Source organism: Centroberyx affinis, unplaced genomic scaffold (genome assembly GCF_046629955.1).
Source record: "Centroberyx affinis isolate AG114_WGS23_722 - 3 ecotype Tasmania unplaced genomic scaffold, CSIRO-AGI_Caff_v1 ptg000116l_1, whole genome shotgun sequence".
Lineage (NCBI taxonomy): Eukaryota > Metazoa > Chordata > Actinopteri > Beryciformes > Berycidae > Centroberyx > Centroberyx affinis.
The window spans coordinates 30,541-56,756 of NW_027278817.1; the positions used below are offsets into that span (position 1 = coordinate 30,541).

The 26,216-nt window shown below is 41.2% G+C and overlaps 2 protein-coding genes across 2 annotated transcripts in view; one reads left to right on the forward strand and one right to left on the reverse strand.

Annotated features, from left to right (window-relative positions):
* Positions 1-683: 683 nt before the first annotated feature.
* Positions 684-5,402, reverse strand: LOC139651004 (spermatogenesis-associated protein 22-like). Its single transcript, XM_071527832.1, has 7 exons — positions 5,363-5,402; positions 4,976-5,113; positions 3,325-3,520; positions 2,049-2,412; positions 1,764-1,890; positions 1,578-1,675; positions 684-875 (listed from the first exon to the last, which is right to left on the reverse strand). The coding sequence occupies exons 1-7, from the start codon at positions 5,400-5,402 to the stop codon at positions 684-686; spliced, it is 1,155 nt and encodes a 384-aa protein (XP_071383933.1).
* Positions 5,403-11,513: 6,111 nt separating this feature from the next.
* The window catches only part of cltca (clathrin, heavy chain a (Hc)), a 40,583-nt gene continuing 25,880 nt past the window's right edge, over positions 11,514-26,216 (forward strand). The window contains exons 1-2 of the mRNA XM_071527709.1: positions 11,514-11,803; positions 23,548-23,755. Of these exons, the coding sequence (XP_071383810.1) occupies positions 11,762-11,803; positions 23,548-23,755 (250 nt within the window). The 5' untranslated portion in view covers positions 11,514-11,761. The remainder of the gene's footprint in view (positions 11,804-23,547; positions 23,756-26,216) is intronic.

Here is a 26,216-nt window from a genome sequence, read left to right on the forward strand (position 1 = left end):
GAAAGCAGGTGAGGAAAGAAATGTTGGTATTGTATTGGACCTCATACTGTGCTTGACTGTGGGAATGACTGGCATTACTGCACTGGACTTATTCCCCTATTTGTTGAACCATTGTGTGTCAAGTCTCAGCACTGGTGAAGCTCTGTTTTCGTAGAGTAGAAGTATTGGTTTTTCCATTGTGATGTTTGACTGTAAATAAACTAACTGTACGTGATCTCACATGTCATTCTAAACTGCCCCGTTTTTCAAAGATATATTTTGAGATATTACCTCATCAACGTGTTTGCTTTACCTGAATTAACCTCTTAACAATGTTTGCTGTTCTGTGAATTTTCTTTGTAATAAAATATTTCATAACTGACAAAAAGAGACACCTTATTTTTAGTTGAGTACATTAACAAGGTCTTCTTCTGTTAGCATTTTTTTAATTTTCACAAATAAATACATTAACTTCTGAGCCAGAACATGCAACTCAAAAAATGTTTGTAACTGTAAAGCACAAGCATACTTTGTTGTATACAACAAACTCATGACAATGGCGCCCCTTACAGGTCAGAAATTGTATTTATAACTTGAACATGCTCTTTAAAACTATTGGGACTTATACCCATAACAATTATGATCCAATACTGTAGTGTAACACTTCTATTCATCTCCTTACTGCTCAAGACAGCCATTCATGTTCAGTCTTCGCTGAGTGATTTGACCAGAGCCCTCATCTCTACATCACAGGCTTTGACAGCCTCCTGGGCGTTCCTCTGCTCCGAGGGCAGGCCGGGCCTGACCGACACACATGAAAGGATATCTCTGCTGCGGTCATAGTTGCCCACGCAGCGGTGAACCTGCCCACGGATCAGACGGGGCAGTTCCTGCTCCTGTTGGACAAGAGGCAGAACTTGGTCACATACAGGATAGCAAGAAGACATGGAAAATAGGGTTTGACCAATATGGGTTTTTGCAGGCAGATTCAAATACTAATATTTTTTTGATTGAAACTTCTAATAGCTGATATTTTGTGCCAGTATTCAATATTTTTAATTTTCACAATTTCACAACAACAAAAAACTTTCATAACAAAAAATCCAAGTATTCAGTGTTTCCCCCATACTTACAGGGGTTGACAAGCTTCTGAAACAGCATTTAGATCATGGAACACTAAAAATTTTAATTGAAACCCCCGATAATGATAACATATTTATGCATTTGTATGGAATCCGATCAAAATGTAGCATTCGATTCAGGTTAAGGGCTTCCCATAGACAACCAGTGCAGTATTTACAATAGTAATTATACAATAAATGCGTAGTCAAACAAATTGCACAACACCGACTGACCGCTATCCTATTTCTTAATTAAAGGCCATGTAGGCCCGATACAGCGGTGTAACCCACATGGAGAGACTCATCTCCTTTACCGTGCTGTGATTGCAACAACACAAGGGATCACTGAGGAAGTTGAGGAAGTTTAGAGAAAGTTAGAGCGAGCAATTTCATGTTGTCCTCTGATAAACTCAAGACACATACAGCCTGCTTCATTTGAATTTCCTTCTTAAGGGGAAGTGTTTTTTCCTTACTCACATTTTCATAGAAGACACACTGCACAACCTCCTTCCCGTCTCTCATGAGGAAGTTCTTGGCTCCGTGAGAACCCAACGTGACCGCAGAGTCCAGAGTAGCTGAGGGAAGAGCACAGTCTGTCAGAATAATAGCGTGTAAAGATACGAAAGAGTACATATTAGACACGGAAACTCATAAACAACTGACCAAATATCTCAAATAAGAACGGGGCTTTGTCTTTGAACTGGCTCCAGTGTCTCATGCCATCAATAACTGCAGTCAGGATCCTCAGTGAGTTTTCAATGGCCGGCTTGATCTGAAATGCCGGTGGTGTCTGTTAAGCTCAATAAACAAAGAAAAAAATGCTGCACTGATTACTAACCATATAATAAATAATTCTACTATTACATTTGTAAATAATTGTACAATTTCCATAAAGTTCTATACATTCTCGACCATCAGTTGAATTAAAATAGTAGTCAATTTTCTCACCTGAGCTTGAGTTTGGGGCACAATCTGAGGGTGAAAGGTGCTGCTGTTTCTCTGTGGCCCAGAGTTGTTAGTGCATGTAAATTTCCAGGAGGTGTTTTGTGGCTGGGCTGCAGGAGCAGAAGGCCTGCTGGGTGGTGGGAGAGGCGGGGGCGGAGGCCTAGCCTGTTGGGAATACTGGTGCTTCGGAAGATTGGCCTGTCTGTAAGTTGACTGCTGACCCATTTGAGAGAAACCACTATGGGGTGCAGGCTTGCTTTGTGTACTCCCACTGTTGTAGGGGGTTTGATAAGTGCTCTGTCTGGAGTTCACATTGGTCCTGGAGTCCTGTTGTCTCACTGGGTTGTTGGGTTGTCCCATCTGAGAACTGAAAATGAAAATAAATCTCCTATTTTCACATATCAGGATCCAAGCACCAGATGTCAGTAAACATTTAACTCATAAATCAATAAAGGCGATAACTTTTTCAGACAATAACATTTGAATGTCTCGGTTATATATATATAGTCTTTGCCTATTCTTAAACTCTGTCCCTGCTGGCCATTGGACACTCTCACCGTGAGCAAATCAAATCAAGGCACAACAACAGCTCTGTATCAAACAGGCTCCTGATTGGCTTCCTGTCACACTGGTTCTACAGAAAGCGGGGGCGTCCATACTTCTGTAAACTTTTCCTCCTGTTTCTTGGCTGCTTGCCTAATGTTATTTAGGATTAACATCAAAATGTGAAAAACATTCAACAGAGTCTGTGTGTGTGTCTGTTATTACTATTATCATTTTACCCAGTAAAAATATTCTTGGCAGGTTTATTTAAAGTTTATTTTGGACACTGTCACATACCTTGAAAAACCTTATTTTTCATATTGTAGCGTCCCGTCAAGGACCGATCTACAATTCAGTGCATTTATTTGGCTAAACTTTGGTTACTGTCGGCCGTAACCATGCTGTACAAAAGCTCTCCCACACAACCTTGCTTTTTTTTTTAGGACAGGGCCGAGACCTGGAACAACAACAAGAAGTCCTAATAACCTACTTCCTTGACCCGCCTCCCCCTGCCTCTAACCAACAACAGGAACACTCAGCACCCTAACACTGGTGATTGGCAGACAGCAGGTGAGAGGTACAAACTCGCAAATAAACTCCCATAACTGGCCATAACTGACAGTAAGCATAATCACATCACATATTTGAACAGGGTTGCTACAATATGTTGACATGAATCGTGACAAATGGCTCAAAACAGTGACTGCCATACTATTAGTCAGTCAATCCAACATACCTTGTGTTTCCAGCTTTGTATGGATGTGGTAGAGGTGTATAGGCTCTCATTGTAGGGGCGGGTCCAGGGGCAGGTCTGTTGCTGCCATACTGTTGGGGCTGATAAGACTGTGGGTTTCCCTGCCTGTTCCACTGGTGGCTCTGAGGAGCGCTGGCACTGGCAGGGGGACCTGAGGCCTGGTAACATCCATATGTACCTGAGGAAAGGTACATTCTCAGAAGGGAAGGTACTTAAGAATAGCGGGTAATGGTTCTAGTGTCTGTAAAGAAATACAGAGCCTCTCAAGGTGTTATTTCAAACCATCTTCACATGACAATGCATAGCACCGACTTGATGGCCTGTTATTCATATCCACATCCATGTTTGTATTTGCTTTACACATTGGCTATACACAGAAAGTGCCTCTGGCCAAATCTGTTTGGATTGAAATTTGGTATGTATGCGCAAAATAGACATGTTCCACCAGGTTTCATGGTGTATAGTTTATATTGTCTTTGAATTATAAGCAAATACATGATAGGGGAGGCCCACATGCACCACTCATAACCAAATTTAAAATATTACTCTAATGTGGAGCATGTGTATCTCATTTCAACACTTGGTCTGCTAGATACAGCAATATCAATGTTTTGCATTTGTGGTTTTTCCTACAAGTTGATTTGAAAACGGCTTGAGAAACATGGTGTCTGGACCCTGATAAACCTTTGTGCAAAGATGACTGGACAAACTGTAATGCAGTTTGTGTCAAACTAGATCAACAACTGCTTCCTGAAAATTCACAGGAAAACGTTAAAATGTGTTTTTGACAAAGAAAAGTCACACAACAAACAATTCATCAAGGTGGACTTTTAAGTCCCAGAAGCTTATTTGTAGAGCAAACTGATCTGGATATTTGATCAGTTAGGTGAATGTAGGTCAAATTTCCTGATAGTTGGAAAATTAAGACCTTTTAAAGTTTTTATTTGACCCTTAAAAATAGGCAAAATCAGGCCTATCAGGACAAATAGGGTCATGGACCTTGTAACAGCAAAACTATCACTGTAGAAAGTGTCTCTAGTATGTACTATCTCACAGGGAACAGAAACAACAAAAAGTACATTTATAAATACAGGTTATATGCCACCATATTAGATATATACTGTATATTGTCATGAAACAAGCTCTAATAAAATCCAGATTGGTAGGCTTGTTCAGTGGACATGTCTTTTGAGTTTGAGAGGAGATTGGTGAAAACATGAAAAATACATCAATTCACTTTTGAATGGCATATCAGTGCAGACCTTTTCAAGTGCATCATGAACACTGATAAGCAAAGACCCAAGCAAAGTCTGAAGCTGACACCACTAAAAATGAAAATTGAAAACAAGCTTCAAATTATATAGTATTTTCCACAAACCACACATTACATATCTGCCAAATCTACTCTCACTGTCTTCCTTGTGTTTGTTACTGACGTACAATATTGTCCTTGATTTCAGCATGGTCTAAGCTGTTAACATTTCAAGCAGTACAGAAGCTCTGCTGGAGGTCACTTTATATGGTAAAATGATCTCAAACAATTACTGGCACAATTACTTTATTACTTATTTTTTGCTTTGTGCGCACTGCCACCTAGTGACTGAAATAGATATAGCTTGACTGAATAGTTCACCTGCTGCTTGGTTAGATGAAGCTGAGCTGGTGGTTGGCATGTATTCATTGCGGGAAAAGAATTCATTCTCTGAGGGAGTAGATGTCAGAGGCATTCTGTTTCTTTTCTTCTGGTTAAAGAGAGGCACAGAGAGGCAGCCTGATGGAGACAGCAGAAAAACACATGACAATGTGTGCCAATCTTTCAGTCCTGTCCCCTACTAAGATCCTGAACATAGCAGATCAGTCAGTACATCAGGTCGGGCAATGAAGTATGGCAAGAATGTTTTATTATAGAACACGGAATACCCCAACCGCCATAAGAAACTATAATTATTAGGGGACAAAAGACTGATACCATAGTTAATTGCATTATGGAAATGGAAAAGGTTATAACTTTTTAACAAACCTGCTGTTGGCCTAGGTGGCTGGTTTTCATTTCTCCTCATGTTAGTTGCAGAGAAAAGGTTGTTCACCCAATCTAGTAGTCGCTGAATACATGAAGAAATGCATCACATAAGTTAAAGAAGCACACCTCTTTATAAACTGATGTAATCCTGATTCGTACTACCTAACTACTAATTGCTTCAAAAGGTGATAGTTAAGTCAGCTCGAAAGAGTTTTGGTGAGCTAAGATAACTTACATTACTGTGACTCCGTTGTCTTGCGTAACGTAGCTAACAAGCTAAGTTAGCTAACAAGCAAGCTAACGTTAATTAACGTAACGAACATTAGCTAGCCTAGCGTTAGCTAATTTCTGTCAGTAGTATCTCTGTCTTCGCCTTAACTAGCCGCACTAAAGTAATGTGTTTTCTTTGACCGTTATATATCCGTTATTTGCTTGTTTGTTAGCGTTAGTTACAACTGAACATTTGATTTGCTAACTAACTTAGTAGCCAGAAGGTTTTCTCCAGAACCTTGGACAGCTACACGCGCCAAAATTGTATGTGCTGCATTCAAGTGCTCCTAGTAAGCTCCCTCTTCTGATCTGGGGGGTCGTGTAAAATAAACACTGTGAGTTTTTTGTGGGTGGTATTTTATTTTAGAAATCAACCGGTACAAAGCTTCTTTGTGAGAAGAGAAAATATCAGGCATCACATTGGTGTTTTAATTTATTTATTTGCCATAAGTTGTGGTAGGCATCAGTTTAACCATCATTTGTTGACATGGCTTCAATGTTTCAGTGCTCTAAAAGTCACATCTAGGCATAGAGGCAACATGACCACCAGTCCACCAGTCCTATTTACCACTTTTTTTTTTACCATTCCTTTGAGCTCAACTTGATATTTCGTACTGTACATGAAGGCTGCAATTTGATATTTCCTGGAAAAAGGTTGGACTATTCGTCTAAGTAATATTAGCCAACATTGGAAAAATTAAATCTAGCATCATATTAGAAAAACATCACCATTATATTAAAAAAGGTCCAGAGGGATATTTTTCAGCACAATGAAGGTTGCTGGTTCATACATTTAAGTGATATGCAAATGTACAAAGATACTTTAACCAGTTACACAGAATGAAAGTTAGGCCTAAACTTCATAAATTCTCAAGCCAGGTCTTTAGACCATAATGATTTGACTTTATTGGTTGCCCATTAGAGCGGTGTGCGTGTCCAGTGACCAGTGTCTCTCTTAACTATTCCTCTTCCTGCTTGCAGGGAGCAAAGAGTACCGGTTATATTAACATGTCCACACACAGTCAATTAGTAACTTCACCTGAACTGTTCAAAGGTTAGGCTACAATACACAACATGTCTTTGAAGGGGAATGTGAAAAGGGCATGAAAATGGTGAATTGAGGTAATTTGTTCAATAATTATGTTGGCTCTATGACTCCTTTTCATTTAGCATTAGAGAACCATGTATTCCATTTTCACTTGGCACATAGACTATTTTTTAGGACAATCTGAACATCACATAAAGGGCAGCAAGCATGCTGGTTGAGAAATTACAGTCGAGATGTGGCATTACCATCCTCACATGACAAAGTCGAAGTAGGAGCTCAATGAACCTGAACCTGCAAAATGAGACAAGGTTTATATTACTCACAAAGTGTGTTATTACCACCTCAATACCACTGAAGAGGTTATATATTTACTGTTTATAGCAAAGCCACGGAGGACCAATAACACAGACAGACAAAAGAAAAAGTGTGTGTGTGTGTGTGTGTGATGATATTTGCTTTGCAAAAATAGGTTGACATTCCCCCCACCTGTGCTCTCTTATAGTGGAGTGGGGAGAGAAAGAGAGAGAGACTCATACACAGAGAGAGAGAGAGAGAGAGAGGGAGAGAGAGAGAGCAGGCAAAAAGCCAATAGGGCTTCTATGGGACTTCTCAATCCTAGTTCCGGATCCCAGTGTCAGCCCCTCTCCCCGTTTTTTATCACTGACAAGATCCTCCCAGCCACAGGAAGACACAGAGCTCCCATCTGTGCCTAAAACCTTGCCAAAGCACAGACTCCTAACGGTCACAAATCCGTAAAGGGGACAGTTACCTTTTTGTAAGCCTCATCTCATCTCAATTGCTACACATAGCCTACTGCAGACCAGCCATGGTTTCGGTGCTGCACTGATCCGTGCTGGACCTCACTTGACTCTTCCTGGTGCTGCAGCGTCTGAGCTACCGTAAATGGAGAAGGAGGCATCGTATTGGAACGGCTACAGGAATTGACAAGGGCAAAGGCTGCAGAGTGAAACAGCGCTGCCCTTGGTTTGCATGGAGCCTGAGGCTAATCTCAGCCTGTGACATCCTCGCAGCAGAGTCCGAAGGCCACTCTTTTATCATGACACACATGGCTTCTCTGTGAGCGACTGTGTCTCGTGTTTCCTGGGTCTCTGAATCCATGGCAACGGCAGCGTGAATGGTCTATTCAGGGAGCCGTCCACTACACCCTTCGCTCCTGAAACTGTAGGTCAGGAAACAAAATATATGGTTCTGGTTGATACCCATAATATTTTTTTATTAGATTGGGTCCCAGGGTGGGAGAATAAACTTCTGTCTTGGGGAGAAAGAATTGGGGAATTGCTGTTTATGTTCTCTGTTTTCCTCCTTCAGCTTCAGCAGTAACTGGCCTCTTCTGAAACCTCTTAATCTATGCTCTGGAATAGCAAAAAAAACAATTATTCAATTATTCATTCATAACTGTTTGCTCCAAAATGCTATTGCACTACTTGTGTTCAGCAGTCAAAATGTATTATTGTTTTATGGGGTTGTTTTTATGTGCTAAGAGCAGATGTTCCTGTAATACTAATTAAGATTTTAGATGTGTAGCATCCCCCAGTTCTATATGAATTGTGGTAAGATTTAACAGGTAACAAGTCCTTGCAGTTAAGGGAAGGTACATAGGAAAAATGGGTTATAAATGTTGGTTATGAGTTATTTTAACTAAATATGTATCAACCAAGATCATAAAGATCACATTAAGATGATTATCACCTTGTCAATACATGCTACATACATGCTTTTCATGCATTTGCCCTTACACCCAACTCTTCCCCTTAACATCTGATTATGAAATGCTTCAGTCTGTTTTTTTGAGTAGAGCAAGAGGCAAGAGGATCCTGCTGGACGGACCACAATCCAGATGTGTCCAGTAGTTCCCAAGCTGACACCATTGGGACAATTACAATGCATTACTATGACAGCACAGAAACTATGAAAAATAAAAACAACCACAGATTGCATTATCTTTCAGGAATGGAGAATTTCAACATCATTTCCCTGCATTTTCAGCCAAATTTAAAAACATTGCTTGCATGTTCTTGATAGTATGATAAATTGAACATGAATTGTAATCTGCTAATGATAATGTGAAACCACAAAGGGACAAGTTCTCTGTGTATAAATGCATTATCATTGTTGTTAGATGGAAACCTCATAATACAATTTTCCTGATTTTCTTGTTTTATCTTCAATTGAAGGATTACATGGTCCTCTATGGGTTGATAACATTCTACAACCCTTTGGTTTCGGAAACCTTTTGCCAACCCATTAGATGAACTTCAAAATGCATTGCTGTCAAGCTACAAACAAGGCTGTTTTCTTAGTTCCTCAAAAGTTGACATTTTGGAGACATATGGGGCTTTCGCCTGACAAAGAGCTATATGCAGTTTGTGTGAATGAGTCCTATGATGTTATGAACGGATACACTTTTGAGCTGCTCCGCTGACAATGGGTGAGAGGCTGATGTTGTGGACTGCCAGAATGTTTTTGAGCTTTTACACCTGAATAAAATTTGGGATAGACTTGTTCATGTTCAAAAACCAGAAACTGAACAATCCAGTGGATAAAAATAGTGAAAAAAAAAGTGAATTTTCCTTTCAAGGAGGCACTAACCTGGTTCATTGATTTGGCTGTCATCTCCAAACCAATTCCTTTAAAATGAGCTCGTCCCAATTCTATTCTTACTTTTTTCAGTGGAGGTTAGCACAATGAAAGAATGTATAAAAAGGACTATTTTGGTCAGAGGTTTCGCTTTTCCCGCAGTTATCTTCCCACCTACTGTACAGACAAACAACAATAATCTTCTCGGATGGGATTTCTTGGGACAAAAAATGTTTGAAATAGGAGTCTGCAGTCTAAAGCGCCTCTACTTGGCCAACCTTTGCAGGAAAAAGTTTAGGAACCTAAACTTTTCCCCAGTCAACATGGTGTGTGATTGACTAATATGACCACTCCATTCTTCAGAAGCCATAGGCAGATGCTGGCTCAGCAGATATTGGTATCCCTGCTAAGAGGTCAGCTCCACTGTCAAGTTGCAGGGACAGCTTTCCCAACTTGCAGTTTTAAATTGAGCAATAATGTTACATCCTGTGCCAACAGAAATTGTGGACGTAAAAAGGGGAAATGATCACTGGGGCGCACACTCCACCCAACAGAGTCATAACATTGCACGATACTGACAAGAATAGACAAATTCTGCTGACAAACCTTTTGGAAAGGCATCATTATTAAAAACCATAACCATCTAATAGTAGCCGGGGTATTTATTTGCTTTATTTTATCACACTTTAAATATTGCATTTATCTGCGTAAAAGTACATAAGGCCACATATTACAAGATACAAATGCATGATTCAGTAATGTTATGGCTGTGTGAGGCATGTTCTGATGCTGTTTTGTCACCTAACTACCTACATTACCTACATACTATTTTTTGGACCAGGCATTTATTCCAGACAGGTGCTTATTTGCTAAAATATGAAGATTTCTCAGATTATCATGACAGAAATGTTGTTATTTGAGACCAGGCATGTTTATGGTATTGTCAGGAATCATTTGAAATAACAGGTCTCTTTACGGCATCTAATTTGTTGTCTCCCATTTCTATCATTTGAAGAAAGGATAGGCTTATAACATAACTGATGTTTAAACCATTGCTACTAGACAGGCTGGAGCCCTGCTGACCAATAAAAAATGCACTCAAACACCCTGGTGTAAGAGGGATGATTCAGTTCTCAGGAAGTATTTGTGTAAGCATATTTTGATTTGCTTGCAAGCTGTGAACGGTTGAATATACAGTCTAGGACAAAAAGAGGGGTGGTACGGATTCCACCCGAGCCCATGAAGAATTAGCCCTGTTAGCCACCTGGCAGGACAGTGTTAACACATGTAGTGGAATTATTGTTTTTTTCTTTTATTTACTCAGACCTGAACACATACCCAAAGACCCTCAGACACACAGACACAGACAGACAGACAGACCCCCCCTACCCCCCTCCCCCGCCCCACACATACACACACGCACAAGTTACACACATGCACACACGGAAGTTGCCCACTAAAACGCATTATTCCACCGAGCACATGGGAAAGTGATAATTGCTCACTTCTCCAGTCCACGCTTTCAAAGCCAGCCTTGCCCAGGCATTCTTAACCCCCCTCCTCCTTTCACACACGCACACGTGTTTATGAACATTCAAAAGGTTTGACATTGATATTATCAATTATCAATTAGTGCCACAACCGTTTATGAGAATAGGTAAAGGTTGCTTCCATAAACTGCCCTATTCTGAATACACAATTATGTACTTATGTATCAAGTAATTTGTAACAAAAGAAACAGGAACAAGTGAAAAGAGATCTTCCCTAGTAGAGTCAACAAAGTATCACTTTATTATTAGCATATTATTAGCCACTGGGAGCACAGAAGACTTAATTTCAATGCATAAATGTTGTTGTATAGAGAACAGGCTATTTCTTTGAGGCTTGAAAAAGTTGAATTTCTGGGCTGTGCGCAGAGTGCTCTGATTGGCTGAGCGGAACAAGTGTACAATACGTAGAACTGACGTTAATTCACAAAGACGAATGATGTGGCAAAAATCAAAGGGCGAGGAGAAAGAAATAGTGCCATTTTTCACATCCCTCATTTTATCTTTTATTTCAGAAATACATTGTCCCTGGTCGAAATTTTAAAGATAATATGTAAAACTGAAAATATGCGAATGAAATGGTAAATGTATACGAGAGGTTGTACTTTTTAAAAAGTGTGAGTCGATATTCATCCGCCTCAGTAAGTGCACTTCCATTTCCGGGATGTTTTCTCTGCTGACCAACCTCCACCGCCATTGCAGGTCCAGGGAGTCGGTGTAGCGGCAGCCAGTCATTAGCCAGGGGAAGCTCGCAAGTAAACAGTTAAAGGACGAATAAAATCACCATCACACCGACAACACGTTTTAAGCAATACTAAGAATTAATTCATTTGGACTTTAGAGTAGCCGTTCCCTGGCTGTCCGGCTAGGATCTGAGAGAAGAAGCCGTAGTTTGTTAGCGTTAGAAGAAACAGGAGGAGAGTAAGAGGAACCGCCATGGCTCAGATCCTGCCTATCCGCTTTCAGGAGCACCTGCAGGTATGTTGATGAATGAATGGTTAAACTGCTTGGTAAACTGTGTGTTTCCGTCTCAATCACTTAATTGTAACTACGGCGTTGCCAGCTACTCTACAGACTTTTCTAGTGTAAGGAAAAGCTAGCGTTCGCTAGTTAGGCTAAGTTAGCTATTGCGAGCTAAGCTAACTACCTAGCCACTGTGGATGACGTTTATCTGAGTTAGCATCTAGCTTTCGTGCTAACACGTTAGCTAGCCACCCTTGTTCTGGGTGTAAATGATGAAAATCTGCAGTGAATGAACACGGTGCAAATAAATATTGTTGTAATGTCGTAGTCAATGATGGTAACATGTAACGTCTTGTGTGTTTAAAACAAGCTTTCTCAGAAATACAATACTCGTCTGTCCGGAGTATCGATTGCAATACTACTAATGTTCACCCTCCGTGCTGCGATAGCGATGATAGTTATAACGGCTGAATTATAAATCTCCAATGTGTTAGTACATCATAGAATAAAATGCTACCCCACAATAACGAGTTTAGAAATCTCCCACCTTACTTGATATATTTATGGCACAGCAACATACAAAATTGAAAATATTTCAACTTATACCGTTGGTTCATTCCTATGGTTTCGAAATGACCTTAAAATATGTGTCACTGTTACTTTTAAAGTGACCGGCCGGCTATCTCGACAAGGCTATCTCGCAAGCAACCTATAGCACTGGTCTGGTGGTTTGTTGGCTTGTCAGATAGCAAGCTGACTAGCCACGTTAAATAACTCAGCCAAGGTTAGCTCAGGAAATGTGTGAAATCTATTGCGACTGAAACATTTGTAGCCGCGGAAACTAGGTTGATGCTTGGCAGTAACGTATTTTCAGTTTCTCCTGTCTCAGCCAAAACCTCGATTTGACGTGGCAGTAAAAACGCTCATATATTTCTATGACACTCCAATTGACAACTTTGGTTTGCCTTGATTATGTAGCCTCACTGTAAATATTGGACTAATGCTTGTTTCTTGTTTTCAATGGCCACACCTTTATTGTAACCCCATTAAACTGCCAGTCGGTCAGGTTGAGGAAGAGGAAAACATTCATGCCCCTCAAAGCCTATGGATTGGATCAGGAGTGCTGGCTTGCAAGATCTCTGAGCTAATGAATTAATCATAGTGTCTTTGGTGTTTCAGTCGAGCTTCAAAATGAGACATGCGATCCGCCTACCTCTTGGCTTCAAGAAAATCATTTGTTTATTCAACTTGGTTTATTTGTTTTCTAAATATAATGAAGCATTTGTTTCGGTGAATAGCCTGGTCTGAACACAAAACGCTTTGTCACTCACAGCTTGGTAAGACTGAAGGCTTTGGGCCTGATTCTAGACATCCTTCCAATGATTTAGGCAGTTTGAAGTTTATCTACTTTTCCCTCATTTCTGGAAGGGGCTGTCTGTGTTCTGTGCTCAGAATTTAATAATAATAATAATGACGGAGGGATTATGATAATGTGATACTTTGTTGACCCATATAGGGAAATTATCTTTTCTCATGATTCCCTTCACAGGGAGGTCAGAGGTCAGGGTCAGCTACAGAACAGTGCCCTTGTAGTTGTTAGGGATTCAGCGTCTTGATCAACAACACTTCACCAGTGTGGATGCTTGACGAAATGGGGGCTCTGATCTCCCTACGTACTGTGCCAACATTCTACCTTAACACTGCTGCCCTAACACTCAAAGTATAGATCTTTTGAGAATGGCCAGGATTAAAAAAAGTGCTTTGCATGTGCAAAGCTGGTGGAAGGCTGTTCTCAGATTTTGTCAGATTTGCAGATGTGTCTAGTGGTGAGGCCAATACAAATGAGACCTGTAGCATTTCCTCCGCTCTCACAAGTTCACATGAGTCTCAGAGTAGCACTGCACTCTACATTATTACCATCTTAGATTATGTGACAGCATTTGATAAGTTAATATACAGTATATCACAAGAGTTTGTATGGAGGCTTACTTTAACAAAGCTGTGCAAAGGCCTTTTATGTGTGGAATTACAATGCAAAGATTATGGAGTGGCTTTTGAGTCCCTTGTCAAGTCCCCTTAATTGCAGGAGTGGGAGTGAAAAGATAGAGCAAGGTAGAAGTGGTGAATTATTGTGTTGGTAATTCTGTGCATTGAAACTGAACTGCACTGCAATATTTTACCTGCAGCCCAGGGAGAGGCTTGTTGTGCAATCAAGCCACTACTTCTTTGTGTGCTCTATTGCTCTGATAGTGGAATTGTATCATCAATAGTAGCTCTTGAGTAAGATGTATAGCATTTCACATAGACATGAGGTAGCCTTTCCTGTGTGTGCATTTTTTCATAATCACAAAGTAGCTTATGTTGCATTTAATTCAGATTCGTGTGCTTACTGTAGCACACTGTAGTTCTCAGTGATAAGAAGTTCCAGGGTGAAACTGTGCGTATTCCCTGATTTCTGTGTCATTGGCTTGTCAAGGTCATTGTGGGACTAATGAACACCCAAGGGATTTCCAGCTACTATCACTAATGCATGACCTGCATATGCTGTTTCATGCATGTTTCACAGCATGCAACCACATGAGCAGCTCATGCAGAATATTGTCCCCACATTGCCCTTCAGATGGAGCAGTTTAGAGCGGATGAATGTGATGTGAAAATGAAGAGGCAAGGGATTCGTGTAGGTCATTTATTTATACGGCAGAGGCTTGTGGTGCAGGTATCAGTCAGCTTGTCTGGTTTATGTCCACTCATCCTGTGGAGTTTGTCCATAAATCCTGCTGGCTGTCAGGTGCTATATGGTGCTGGCGTGCCTCCTCACTGGATCACCCAGGAAACAGGCAGCAGGAAGAGAATTCCCTCCGCTCAATGGTACAGTAGGGTCACATGATCCTGGAGAGTCTATCCTGACGTCGGTTCCTGGTGTCTGCTTTGTGGTGTTTGTGGTGTCATGATTTCTCACTCAGCTGTGGAGGTGCAGCATGCAGGCCCAGCAAAACCATCAGGTCCATGACTCCTGTACATGGTACAGATATAGCATATTTGTTCAGCCAACCCAGCTTGCTTTAGCACATATGAGTTAATCCTGATTGAACCCAGTGATTTTGATCAGCCCCAGTATTGCAACTTCTCAAATATGATGTCAATAGGGGCACTATTTTTTATTTCTTCTGTATATACAGTAAACGCCATTATACCTATACATTAAAGCAGTTCTTTTTCACCATGCCAACACTTCAGTGTAACCCTATATTTTAATCTTGTATGTGCTTGAACAAATACAAATATCTGTTACTTTTTTGAGAGGCTTAAAACTTTACTGTATCATTAGATGTGATATCAAAACAGTAGCCCTGTTATTAAAGAGATTTGACTCTGTTAGGCTTCAGCAGTAGTACCAGCTAGTAAATGGTAGGCTATAACTTGGGTCTCCATTTGCCAACTAAGCACAATTTTTTTCTCAAAACCTGTCATTTGCATTGTTTTCTGGGCATACCCCTTTCATTCCCCTTCCTTTTGATAAAGTTGACTTGAAAGCTAGATAACAAGCAGCACCATAGCTTACATCTCCCCCATGAAGCTGGCCATCTTTGTGTGTGATTATTACCACAGGGTAATATCAAAATAAAGTTGACCCAAGCAATTCTCAAAATGCCTTTTGACATTTTACGCAGGATTCTGATTTGTTCTGGACTTGTGGCCAGACAGAGCCAGCTGTACATTGGCCACGGCTGCATTAAAGCAAGCATTTCCCTTGGTCTGCTCTCTCTCTCTCGCTCTCTCTCTCGCTCTCTCTCCCTCTTCCTCCCTCCCTCTCCCCCCCTCTGCAATTGTGTGTTCTCACTCATCCGGTCCACTTGCATAGCTTGCATTTTTATATATCATCCATTTATACAGCTGAGTATTGACTCCAGTTTTAAAGAACTTTCTTCTCGCAGATGTACAATAAAAATGGCTATTTCTTAATGCCTCATATCTTTCTATAGTTTTCCTGGTAGTGGGATCTCAGTATCTTGAAAAGAATGGGTCTTGGATCCTGTTTATGGAATGATGACATTATAGCTATTCTGTGTTGACAAAGGCTTCCCTTGCAAATAGTACTTAGTAACAGAACAGGGTTTGACAAGTCAACTTTCCTTACTGGTGCCAGATAGGTCCTGTTGAAGATTTGGAGAAGGAAAAACCAATGGCTTTAGCTTATCAAATAGTTGGTTTATTCAACACAATATTTGATATACAATTCTGTAATAAAATGGTGAAACACATTTGTTAATCAACTTTTCTCTACAATATGTGACTGGTTTGCGTAACTATGCACAGTGATCTGTTATGTTGACAAAGCAAGTCATCCTCTAGCCAAATTCACAGGGAAACACACACACACCATCTAACTTTTGTATTAGATTTGTTGATTGTGGTTCATTGGTTCAAAAGAGAGAAAGAGAGAACACTCGGCTTTGATTGGAACAGAGCCATAAACATTAGAGGAATTTACGAATTGGTTCAGATGGCAGATATGAGGGGAAAGAGTGTCAAGTTATTGCCAGTCACATGTTTATACAACCGCCTGGGTAGCTTTAATTGAAGAAGTTGTGGTCCTAGGAAGAGTTATGTTCGTTGAGCTCCCTGAATGCTCTGAAAAGATGGCATTTGAATTGGAGGAATCCTGGCAGTGTTGGGACAATGTTAGGACACTTTGCACCAAGGGATGAGCATGAGAACAGTAATGTATCCCCTGTTCAGACCAGAAGTGTAATGGACATGTAGTGGGATTTCTGCACGCCAGTCGCAGCTGGGCTGTTCAGACCAGAAGTGTATGTCAGTGCAGCTCCTCTCCAGCAGACCTCCCTGAGTACACACTACACAGAGGAGAAATACCCTGTGAAAATAGGCTGTACATGCATTGTGTAACAACTTCCCAAGCCTTAATGTTGTCTTTGCAGAAACAATGCTGACGGCTCACTGTGCTTTTCCACTTCAGGGATTAACTTTATATCCATCTTCTTGACTTTCTCCACAGACTCTCTCGCATCAAGGCAGCCCCGTTTATTTATGTAGGATTTTTCTCAGCCAGTGTTGTAATTAGGCAATCTTTGAACAAACCTATCAGACCTATAAGTCTCTCACTCTCCCCCTCTGTGTTGTAAATAATAAATCCTAAACATCTATTTTCATTTTTTTTGTGACAATTAAATAACAGACCCAATTTTCAAAAGGCAAGTGATAATTCAAAACCAGATATGATCACCTTCCTACATTGACTGTTACATTTAGAATTTGCATCAGTGCACATATATTAATCAATAACAACAACAGGGAAGACATTGGTAGGTTGGTCACTGATTATTCTGTGGTGATAAGATGCAAATATGACCATCTACAGCGTGTTTTCATTGTATTGTAAGGAAGCGGGCTACGCAGCTGATACGCGTCTATTCCGCTTCTGGTCTGAACAGGGCCTTACACCAGGAGGCTGTCAACTGTATGCACATGGTCCAGATTTATTGTTTTCAGTCATATATGATAGTAAATTTAAATGGTTATAATTGCATATACCATTCCCCCCTTACCATTTGCCTTGTTAAATGCTGCTAAAACCTTGGGAGGGAGTTTTTATTGTGTCATGCTCTCTAAACATCACCTTAAAAGGTTTGCACGGTGCACTTTGAACTCTGTCGGTAACTGACCTGCTGATATCTCGTGACAGGCTACTGAGGATATAGATTTGCTGAACACTTGACATTCCACCACGCCACTCAAATGTACAATAAAGCATGCATTTAGGGAGAAAAAGGAAACTCCAGTCCCAAAACCACCTCAGCAGAACTGGAGTGGGGATGGATGGAGTCCACAAACGCATGCATTCCTTCCTTCTGTTCGCCCTTCTCTTTCCCTTTATCTAACCGTTAGGGCAGCCCTCTTCCTCCTCACCCCTGGACTGGTCACATGTCACCCTCCCAGTGTCACATGGTAGTGGAGGAGGCAGCACCAAGTCGGCCTGTTGTTTCAGCCCTTGTAGACAATGGGCTCCTGGTTTCCTGTTGTGGAGCGCTGCAGCGAAGCGCTGCAAGCCTCAGCACATTACATAGCACATCCTTCCCTGCCCTGCCTTGAACTTTACATGTGCAGGACATACAGGGCTTTTTTCTGCTGAGCAAGGTGCCGTTTTCCATCGAAGGAAGAGCAGATGGGTCAAATCAACAGATGGGGCTCCCTCGGGGTCAGCAGGAATAGTTGAAATCTGGGGGCTGATTCCTGATCTCTTTAAGGTTTAGCAGCAACAAGTGCAGATAGACTAGGCTGCAGTGTCATGTTGATGTGGCTGCTTACTGTCAGCCCAAGGTTTTGAATAGGATGTTTTACTTTCAGTTTAACATTGCTTCCTTGTGCGAGAGCGCGGTGTCTTCTGGGCTAGATTACTGTCTGCCATGGTTCAGCACATCAGAGGGAGAAAATATCGTTTCCACTCCAAAGTTAAATTATGTGTGAGTGAGTGAACTCCATGTGGGGGATGATCATTATCTTTCCCATTAGTTCTCATTCCCCTGATGAGGCGATGAGATTTGCTTGGACTTGAGTTGATGACTCTTGGCCTTTTTCCACAGTGCACTAGCTCACATGGTGAACAGTGCTGATAAAAGGGAGAGCTTCCTGTCTTATGATCGTAGCTCCTTTGGTGCAATTGGAGTGAAGGTTCACTCCACTCAGCCCAGTAATGACAGATTGAGCTGGGTGGTGAGTCTGTGTCTGTGTTGGTCACTATAGTTTTCCTGATAGCCAAGAAATATAGGACATTGTATCCACTAAATAATTTTTTATCTCCATTGGAATTTCAGAATTTCATAAATTGTGATAATCTGTTTTTGCTTGTGTTGCTTAGGACTCTCTTTCTCAGAGGAGGTGTGGCAAATGCCAACTTACCTGTGCATATCAGTAGTAGATCATTATGTTAGCTTTCACAGAGGTGATGTAACCTCAATAATTCCTCAATATAATATCCGGCGAGCTAGCAGAATATGGCAGTCATTTCCTGACACTGTCTTGATAATGTTGCAGGGCAGCTAGCCAGCTGTCTTGTGTGTTGGTTGACATTAGCCCAGCAGGTTTTAATTTGGCACACACAACCTTTTACTGATGTGCATGGCAATTTCCCGTACTGTTGCTGCTACAAGAAATTTGCCTTGTGGAGCCAATAATTTGGGACATGCCCTACTATAATGTCATGTCATTGAAGACGCAGTGAAGGGTTTGCCTTTTGAAAGTGATTAGAAAGGAGGGAGAGGGGAGGGGGAGAGGGGTGGAGTTAATGGTTTGTCATGGGAGTGATGATAGTAATGGATGGTGTGAGAGGCCTAATGGTGAGTCACCATGCCTCTTGTTGGCAGTTTGTTGCTCCCATTGCACTGGCTGAGCTGGCCTGCTCTCAGCAGCTTAGCCTATGCAGATAATAGCCATGCTTGCTCTCTCCCTGTGCTCATGTACATTGATTCTCTTATTCCTCCTTACTACACTGTTTTCTTTCTCTGTTTACATTCTTTGTACCATATTTCTTCATCTCTCCTTCCTCATGTACTAGACATTGTTTTTTCTCTTACTTTTTCTTTGGCGTTCCCTCTCTGAACTGCCGTCTTCTTATCATTTTTGTTCCCCTCTCTCCCTTTCATGATGCTGTTGTGGCATTGAACTCATATGAAGACGCACTCGCCAGATAAATTCGTAAGTCGTGCTACAGTAACCTTGATGCTCTCCCTCACATCTCTGTCAAGGCTCTCTTGTGATCTACACCTCTCTTCCCTGTTGATTGTGTTTGTTGTCCTTTCATATTTAATACAGCTATTTAGCTGCCTCTGGAATCAAAGACCTAGAGCTAGCATGTGTCCATCAGAGCTTGTGCTAACAATGAGGCTAAAAGCAGCAGCCAGGACAGGCAAGACTAAATGAGTGAATTTCCAGGTTGGTTGTAGCGCTGCTGGTTTGACCTGCTTTCACCCAAATTCCTACTCATTGATGTCACAGCGGCGTTAGCCCACAGCAGTGTTTTACCATAGTGTTGTCATAGCAAACCAGTCTGACAGACCAAACTGTGGTGCGGTCCACCATCCAGCTTTGTAACATCTGTCTGAGTATTTATTTATTTATTCCAGAGGACAGAGGTAACATATTCATTGTGATTAGGACAAGCTGTGAGCCTGTTGTTCTTTCCTGTTTTACGAGGGTTTTTCATTGTGAATGAAAGGGCTTCCTGCGGAACCACATAGACGGCAGATGGGGGAGAGAGAGAGTGAGAGAGAGAGCATGTAAATCTGTCTAGAAAACTATTGTGTAATGACTGAGAGGATAACCCTCCTCTCTCCTGCTGTCTAGCAGGATTACTACCACCGGTGTAGGACACCTCAGTCTTTGCAGCTGTTACAGAGAGACTAGAAGGATGATTTGAAGAAATTCTGAAGTTGGCACAGCTCTTTTCATAAAATCTTAGATATTAGCCACTAAAATAGGGTATTTTAATATTGCTACAAAGGCAGAATGTTGGTGCACTCTTGGTTTGAATACGTCCAAGGTCATCTCTAGGGAGATGGTAGCATTTCTAGTGTCACTGTGTCTTTTCGTGTGCTGATGTAACAAACCGTTGCCAGTTGTCATTGAGACCAGCTTTACTCAGGGATGAATCATATTCTCTCTGGGGGCTGCTTCTCCCTTTGTCTGGTGTTTGAATAAATACTAATGAATGCTGCTTAGATAAACAAGGCTCCTTTTACTGGACAGCAGCAGTGATAAGAGGCATGGAAGCTGCAGTGACGTTGCTGTATGATGTCACCCTCAATAATAAAAAAAACATGAACACTGAGGTGAAATATTGCAACAGGCCAGTATTCAGTTCTTTCCTCAAAACTGGTAGCAACACTTGTCCTATGAGGTAATTTGTAGCAATGTCATTGAGAGGGAACCAGGTTACACATGAGTGAAAGAATGTGGGTGGGGCTGGGCTGTGGGGGAGGGTGTGTCCCATCATTGATAAAAGGTGCTCCCATTTCGTTGAGCACTTCCTGGAACTGTGGTTTGTGTTTGCTGATTAGGAGTCAGCCATGCCAAATTGTTGATAATGGAGCCACTCATATTGTCAGAAAAGCAGCCATCTACCATAGCCCTTTTATCATTAACAAGGCTTGAAATGAACACTAGGCACAAAACATGCGGGTAAATTGTGGCTGTCGCTGGCAAGCCTACTAGTCACTTTGGCAGGGAGCCAGCTTGTGTTCACAAAACTACTTTTTGTAGCGATCATTAATATTTGCCACAGAACATTAGAATGTAGCCTAGATTAGAACATTTCTTCATTGTTTCAAGGTAATTGGTCTTTATTGTTTCTCTGTCATTTGATCATGATCAGTTATCCATGGCAGTGGGGAAGCACAGTGTACTATAGGTATGTTCTGTGTAGAGTAACACGGCATAGCCTATTGTACTTCTCTCCTTTCCAACCTCTGTTGGACATTTCCTGTTTCTCTTCATAGCAACTGACTGTTCCTTGAGCTCAGTCCTATGAGATGTGAAAGCATTTGGTTTTTGGATTATAGGATCGAGCAGACGATGCTTCTCCCGCAGTCCCCAATTGTAACTCGAGGAGGAGTGTTGCTGTGGCAGATTAACAACAACAAACAACACGCAGAACACTGCCAAATGAATTCAGTTTTATTCTGGAGGGTCGTAAAAGATAAAAATGGAGACTCAAATATAAATTTGTTGTCAGCCTGTGAGGTGTGAAAGTCTCTCCTTGCAGGTGAGCTGGTTTTGTCCTCAAGTCAGCCTACTTGACATGTCAAATGTTAACATTACTCTGTGCAAGTTGTGTTGCAGTAACGATACCAAAAAGTACGGCATTACCTGATTTGAGAAGAACTACTTTAGAGTTTTTAGAAAACCCTTACTTTATTTTGCATTGTTTACAGTGTGTCATAATTATTATCATCAGGCCACATAAAACTAACACACAATCCTTGTTTATTTGCACAGCAATTTGCCTCAAGTTTGCCTCACATTTTACCAGAAAATCATGTTCCAGATGGCTTCAGATAAATGTATGTGTCATCTGTACAACTGTGGTGTATTGCTGCTAGCTTGCAAAAGTAGGGGGAAGTTGCAACAGCAAAAATATGTCCTGTGGGATACTCTTTGTAGTTTCATTTCCTTCACTTTTACTTCACAAAAGTGTCATCAACGGCTGGAATAGTCTTAATTTTAATTTGTGTGATGATTTTGTTTCAAACCACTTTGTCATTAAATGTTATTTTAGGTTTAAATGCGCATTGCACATTTTTTTTATTGTTTCAGTTTGGTTTGCAGCGGTTTCATTTTATAATTTAAACCATGATACTTTGGCTTGTACTAGTACCAAAGTCATAATTTTGGTATCATGACAACACTTCTGCCCAGTACTGTCTTGGCCAGTACAGCCACACCATGCTGCCGCCCTCAGCAGGTAGTGCTGTGTCAGGGTTTGTATGAGGCGGGCAGGATGCCCTGTTGCCAGCCTTGGCAGTGAGCTGTGCTGGCGATATGTGCTGCTAAGCTGCTCACCCACAGCCTCAGGCTTTTGTTTTCGTGCAGGTTAAGCCTCTGTATGTCCCTCATACTAGGCAAGACAGGGTGTCTGTGTATCATGTTGTTTCTCCTACCAGGTCACCAGCAGGTCAGGGAAACTTTTTTTTTTGTTCAGTCTTTTTTTTTATTAGGTTTTTTAGGTAATACAAAATATGTCATACAGTTTATGATATTATTATGATATTTTAACAAAATTCCATCCCACAAGTACCCCAAACTTATTGCACCGTTATAAATTTGCAAAGATCAGGGAAACTTCGGCAGAACTGATAAACTCTTGTACACTTATATTTTGGGTGCTCCAGCCTCAAAGATCTGTGACATTGGAATAACCCTTGCACATTATTTAGCTTCACGTCAATGTCTTCATCATAGATGTTTTTTAAGGCCCATGTTTTGAATTGGCTAACTTGCCTTTTAATGCAGGCATAGTGCTATACGTAGTATTGACAAACTGCACCTGATAAGCTGCTGGCAGTCATGAAAATACTGAAGTCAGCTTTGAGAAGGACTGCAATGAGACTGCAATGTTATTGTAAGACTGTTGTAGTTTCCTCTTTGGCCAGTGCTTTGAGAACTTGGCCTTGAATTAGCTCTCCACCCAGCCCAGCTCTCCAGCCATCATGGCCGGTCCACAGCTCCATGTGTCCACAGGGCTGCTGCTCTGTGTCAGGCTCGGTGACCTCACCGGCTTGGCTGTGGTTGTGGGGAGCAGCTGAGCCGGCGGTCGAAGCCCTCACATTGGATGCTGTTGTTGTTCAGCCAGGACCAGGCGTGCTCAGTCTTCTGGTTGTTCAAAACTCTTATTACTGTCTATCAGGTTGACAAGGTAATTGTGGCTTTCAAGAACCATCTGACTGATATGAGATAGTCACCGCAACACCTCAAAGTCTTTCAGTTGTCTGGCAACTCCCCTTTTCTCCCCTTTCTTTTGCCACGTTTCCCTTGGCATCTCTTGGGAAATTTGCAGTGAAATTAAAATTAACTAGAACTACTAGTTCTGGAGTAGCAGCATGGAGATTACATTGTGGCACAAGGAGTTTGACCTCCCCCTTGTCATAGATTTGTTTTCAGATAGATTTCAAATGGTGTCTAATTTAACTGTGAGCTTTTGCAGCCTGTTTCTGTTAAACTAAACTCCCCCCCTTCTGCTCTCCTAGCTCCAAAACTTGGGCATTAATCCGGCCAACATAGGCTTCAGCACCCTGACCATGGAGTCGGATAAGTTCATCTGTATCCGTGAGAAGGTGGGTGAGCAGGCCCAGGTGGTGATCATCGACATGGCTGACCCCAACACGCCCATCCGCAGGCCCATCTCCGCCGACAGCGCCATCATGAACCCCGCCAGCAAGGTCATCGCACTTAAAGGTATGGCAAAGCTGCCAGTGTCAGCCACATCTCTCTTGCTACACTGACTCTCTAAGAAGAATTATAGTATATTGTTTCAATGTTGTATCTTAACTAACCCCTTTAAGGGGCCTCCGTCATTCAGTTTTGACATGTTTGTACAATATAGCAACATTATCCATTTAGTGCTTAAGAATATTTTGAAACAATTCTCATCTGTTTATGTCCACATACATCCAGCTACTTTAGTTTTCTGTTGTAAAGTAGTTTTTTATTGGCCAACATGTATCTGTTTTTCCCCAAACATTTGTCCTCTAATTAGTCAAAGTAGCATATTTTGATCCTTTTTGTCCAGCAGCCATAATTGCTTTGACTTTTGTGTTGTTTTTGTTTTTGTCTGTTTTTGTCTTTTGTATGTTCTTTTTTTTTCTTTACTGCTTTCTTATGTGTATGCAGACGGTGAGTTGAAATTTAACTACTTCATTGTGGAAGTATAAATCCTGTTTTTAAATCACTATTCACGAGCAAAATACTCAGCTCAGAAATTACCCTGTTCAATTTTGATAAGCACACAAGCTTTAGTAGACACACACAATCACTCTTCAGTTGCATACAAATAAAGCTGTCATCACCTTGTCATCCATTGTAGGACCGGTCACATTTTTTTCAGCTCAGTATTAGGTAAAATGTTCTTGAAGTGAGCCTATAAGGTTAATAGCCTTGCTCTAATTATTTTCCATAAGTTTTTTTTTTTGGATATCTGAAACTTTTTCACAGTTACGCTATTGGAAATATTTCTGCGTAAACAGGATTTAGCTTTCACAGCCTTATAGCTTGCTGGCATTCCATCATTTTTATTAGTTGTACAAGTGATTTAGAACCTGTTTTAGGGGTGGAAATATTGTGGGTAAATTTATGATTTCATTTTAATTCACAATTTTTTTTCATTTTCCATTTTGAAATCCCTGTCTTCCTCCATCTGTGTGCAATTGTAATTAGGCCTACCCAAACCCGTCGTTTCACTTTTATTTTCCAGCTGTGTTTCATATTGGTTAGTTCATACTACACTAGTTTTTCTGAGCTAGCTTTGAACAACTATTGGATTTCTTTATAAAAGTGAGATTTCTACCATTCAGTAGTCATTACTGCAAGGGCTGAAGATTACGGATTGCTCCTACTATCAGAGGACGTAGACTTAATTTGTAACCTGTGTGGGAAGTCCAACGGCATCTGTTAGCAGTATTGATTTGATTCCACGTGTGCCCGAAGGGACGTCATCGCATCATGAGTAGTCCCAGATGAGCAGTGAACTGGTGGTGGAGAGATTATGGATAATGCCCTCTGAAGAGATCAGACTGGCCTGTCGGGGTGTGAAAGTTAGATTGGCTAAGATTTGATCGGCATTTAAAGTTAAAGAGTGCTTTGATTGCTTTAGGCCAGCAGATCCAATAAGAGCCTTGTGTTTGCATATGTGTAAGTGTGTTCAACTCTTGGCCTCGTCCCTGTCCACCTATTAAAACAGGATTTCAAGAGCCAAACAGCTTGAGTAAATCTCTATCAAATGTCATTCCTAGGATTTTGGACAGACCATCTCCCTCTGGTTACAATTTTACGCCCTAAATCATTGGTTCTCAAAGGCCCAAATATCTCCCCACCGGTCCTTGAGAGGGTTCCAGGGGGTTCCCAGCCAAATGAGAAATAGTTTAATTTCACTATAATTGTATTCACTAGAAATGATCCCACTTAGAATGTATAATTAACAACAACAAAAATCTTGCCATATAGAGGTCAAAATCGTATTCAAATAGAGGTCTGTGGAGCTTAATGTATACCTAGACATTAAAACATTTAAGATCTTCTGCCCTAACCGGTTCTCTGTGACCCCGTGGTTTACCCCAGCTCATTTGGCTTTTGTCATTTGTCTGAACCACCAACAATCCAGACTCGAACATAATGATGTCATGTAGACGTGCCAGGTGGACATCAATTAGTGTTGTTGTTTTACAGTGAGGAGGTAATGTCAGGAGGTAATGTCATTTGTATTATGGGTTATGTTTGGGGTGGTGGTAGCATGAATGGTTGGAGAAATGAGCAGGTGCCTCAGGGTATGTTTGTGTGTAGCTTCTAAATCATAGTCAAAGTGCTTCTAATGTATCCAAAAGAGACATTCTTGGCATGCTGAAAGGACAGGATGGGACGTTTTTCCGGCTAGAGTGTCTACGATGAGGGCACAGCTTCACCCGCTGACTGAGATACAATCGGAGGACATAGTACAATGTGCAGCTGTGAATTGCATGCTGAATTTTATAGAGTTGTAGCTCACATCATGTGACATACAGAGGGGGGGCATACAGAAGGGCTGAACGTTACAAGACTTGCATCACTGCAGATTATGCTGCCTGGTTAAACATTATAGAGCAAATACAGTAGAATCCGAGCAATGCACATTCTCGTCAGCCATGAACTGTGAGATTATGGAAGA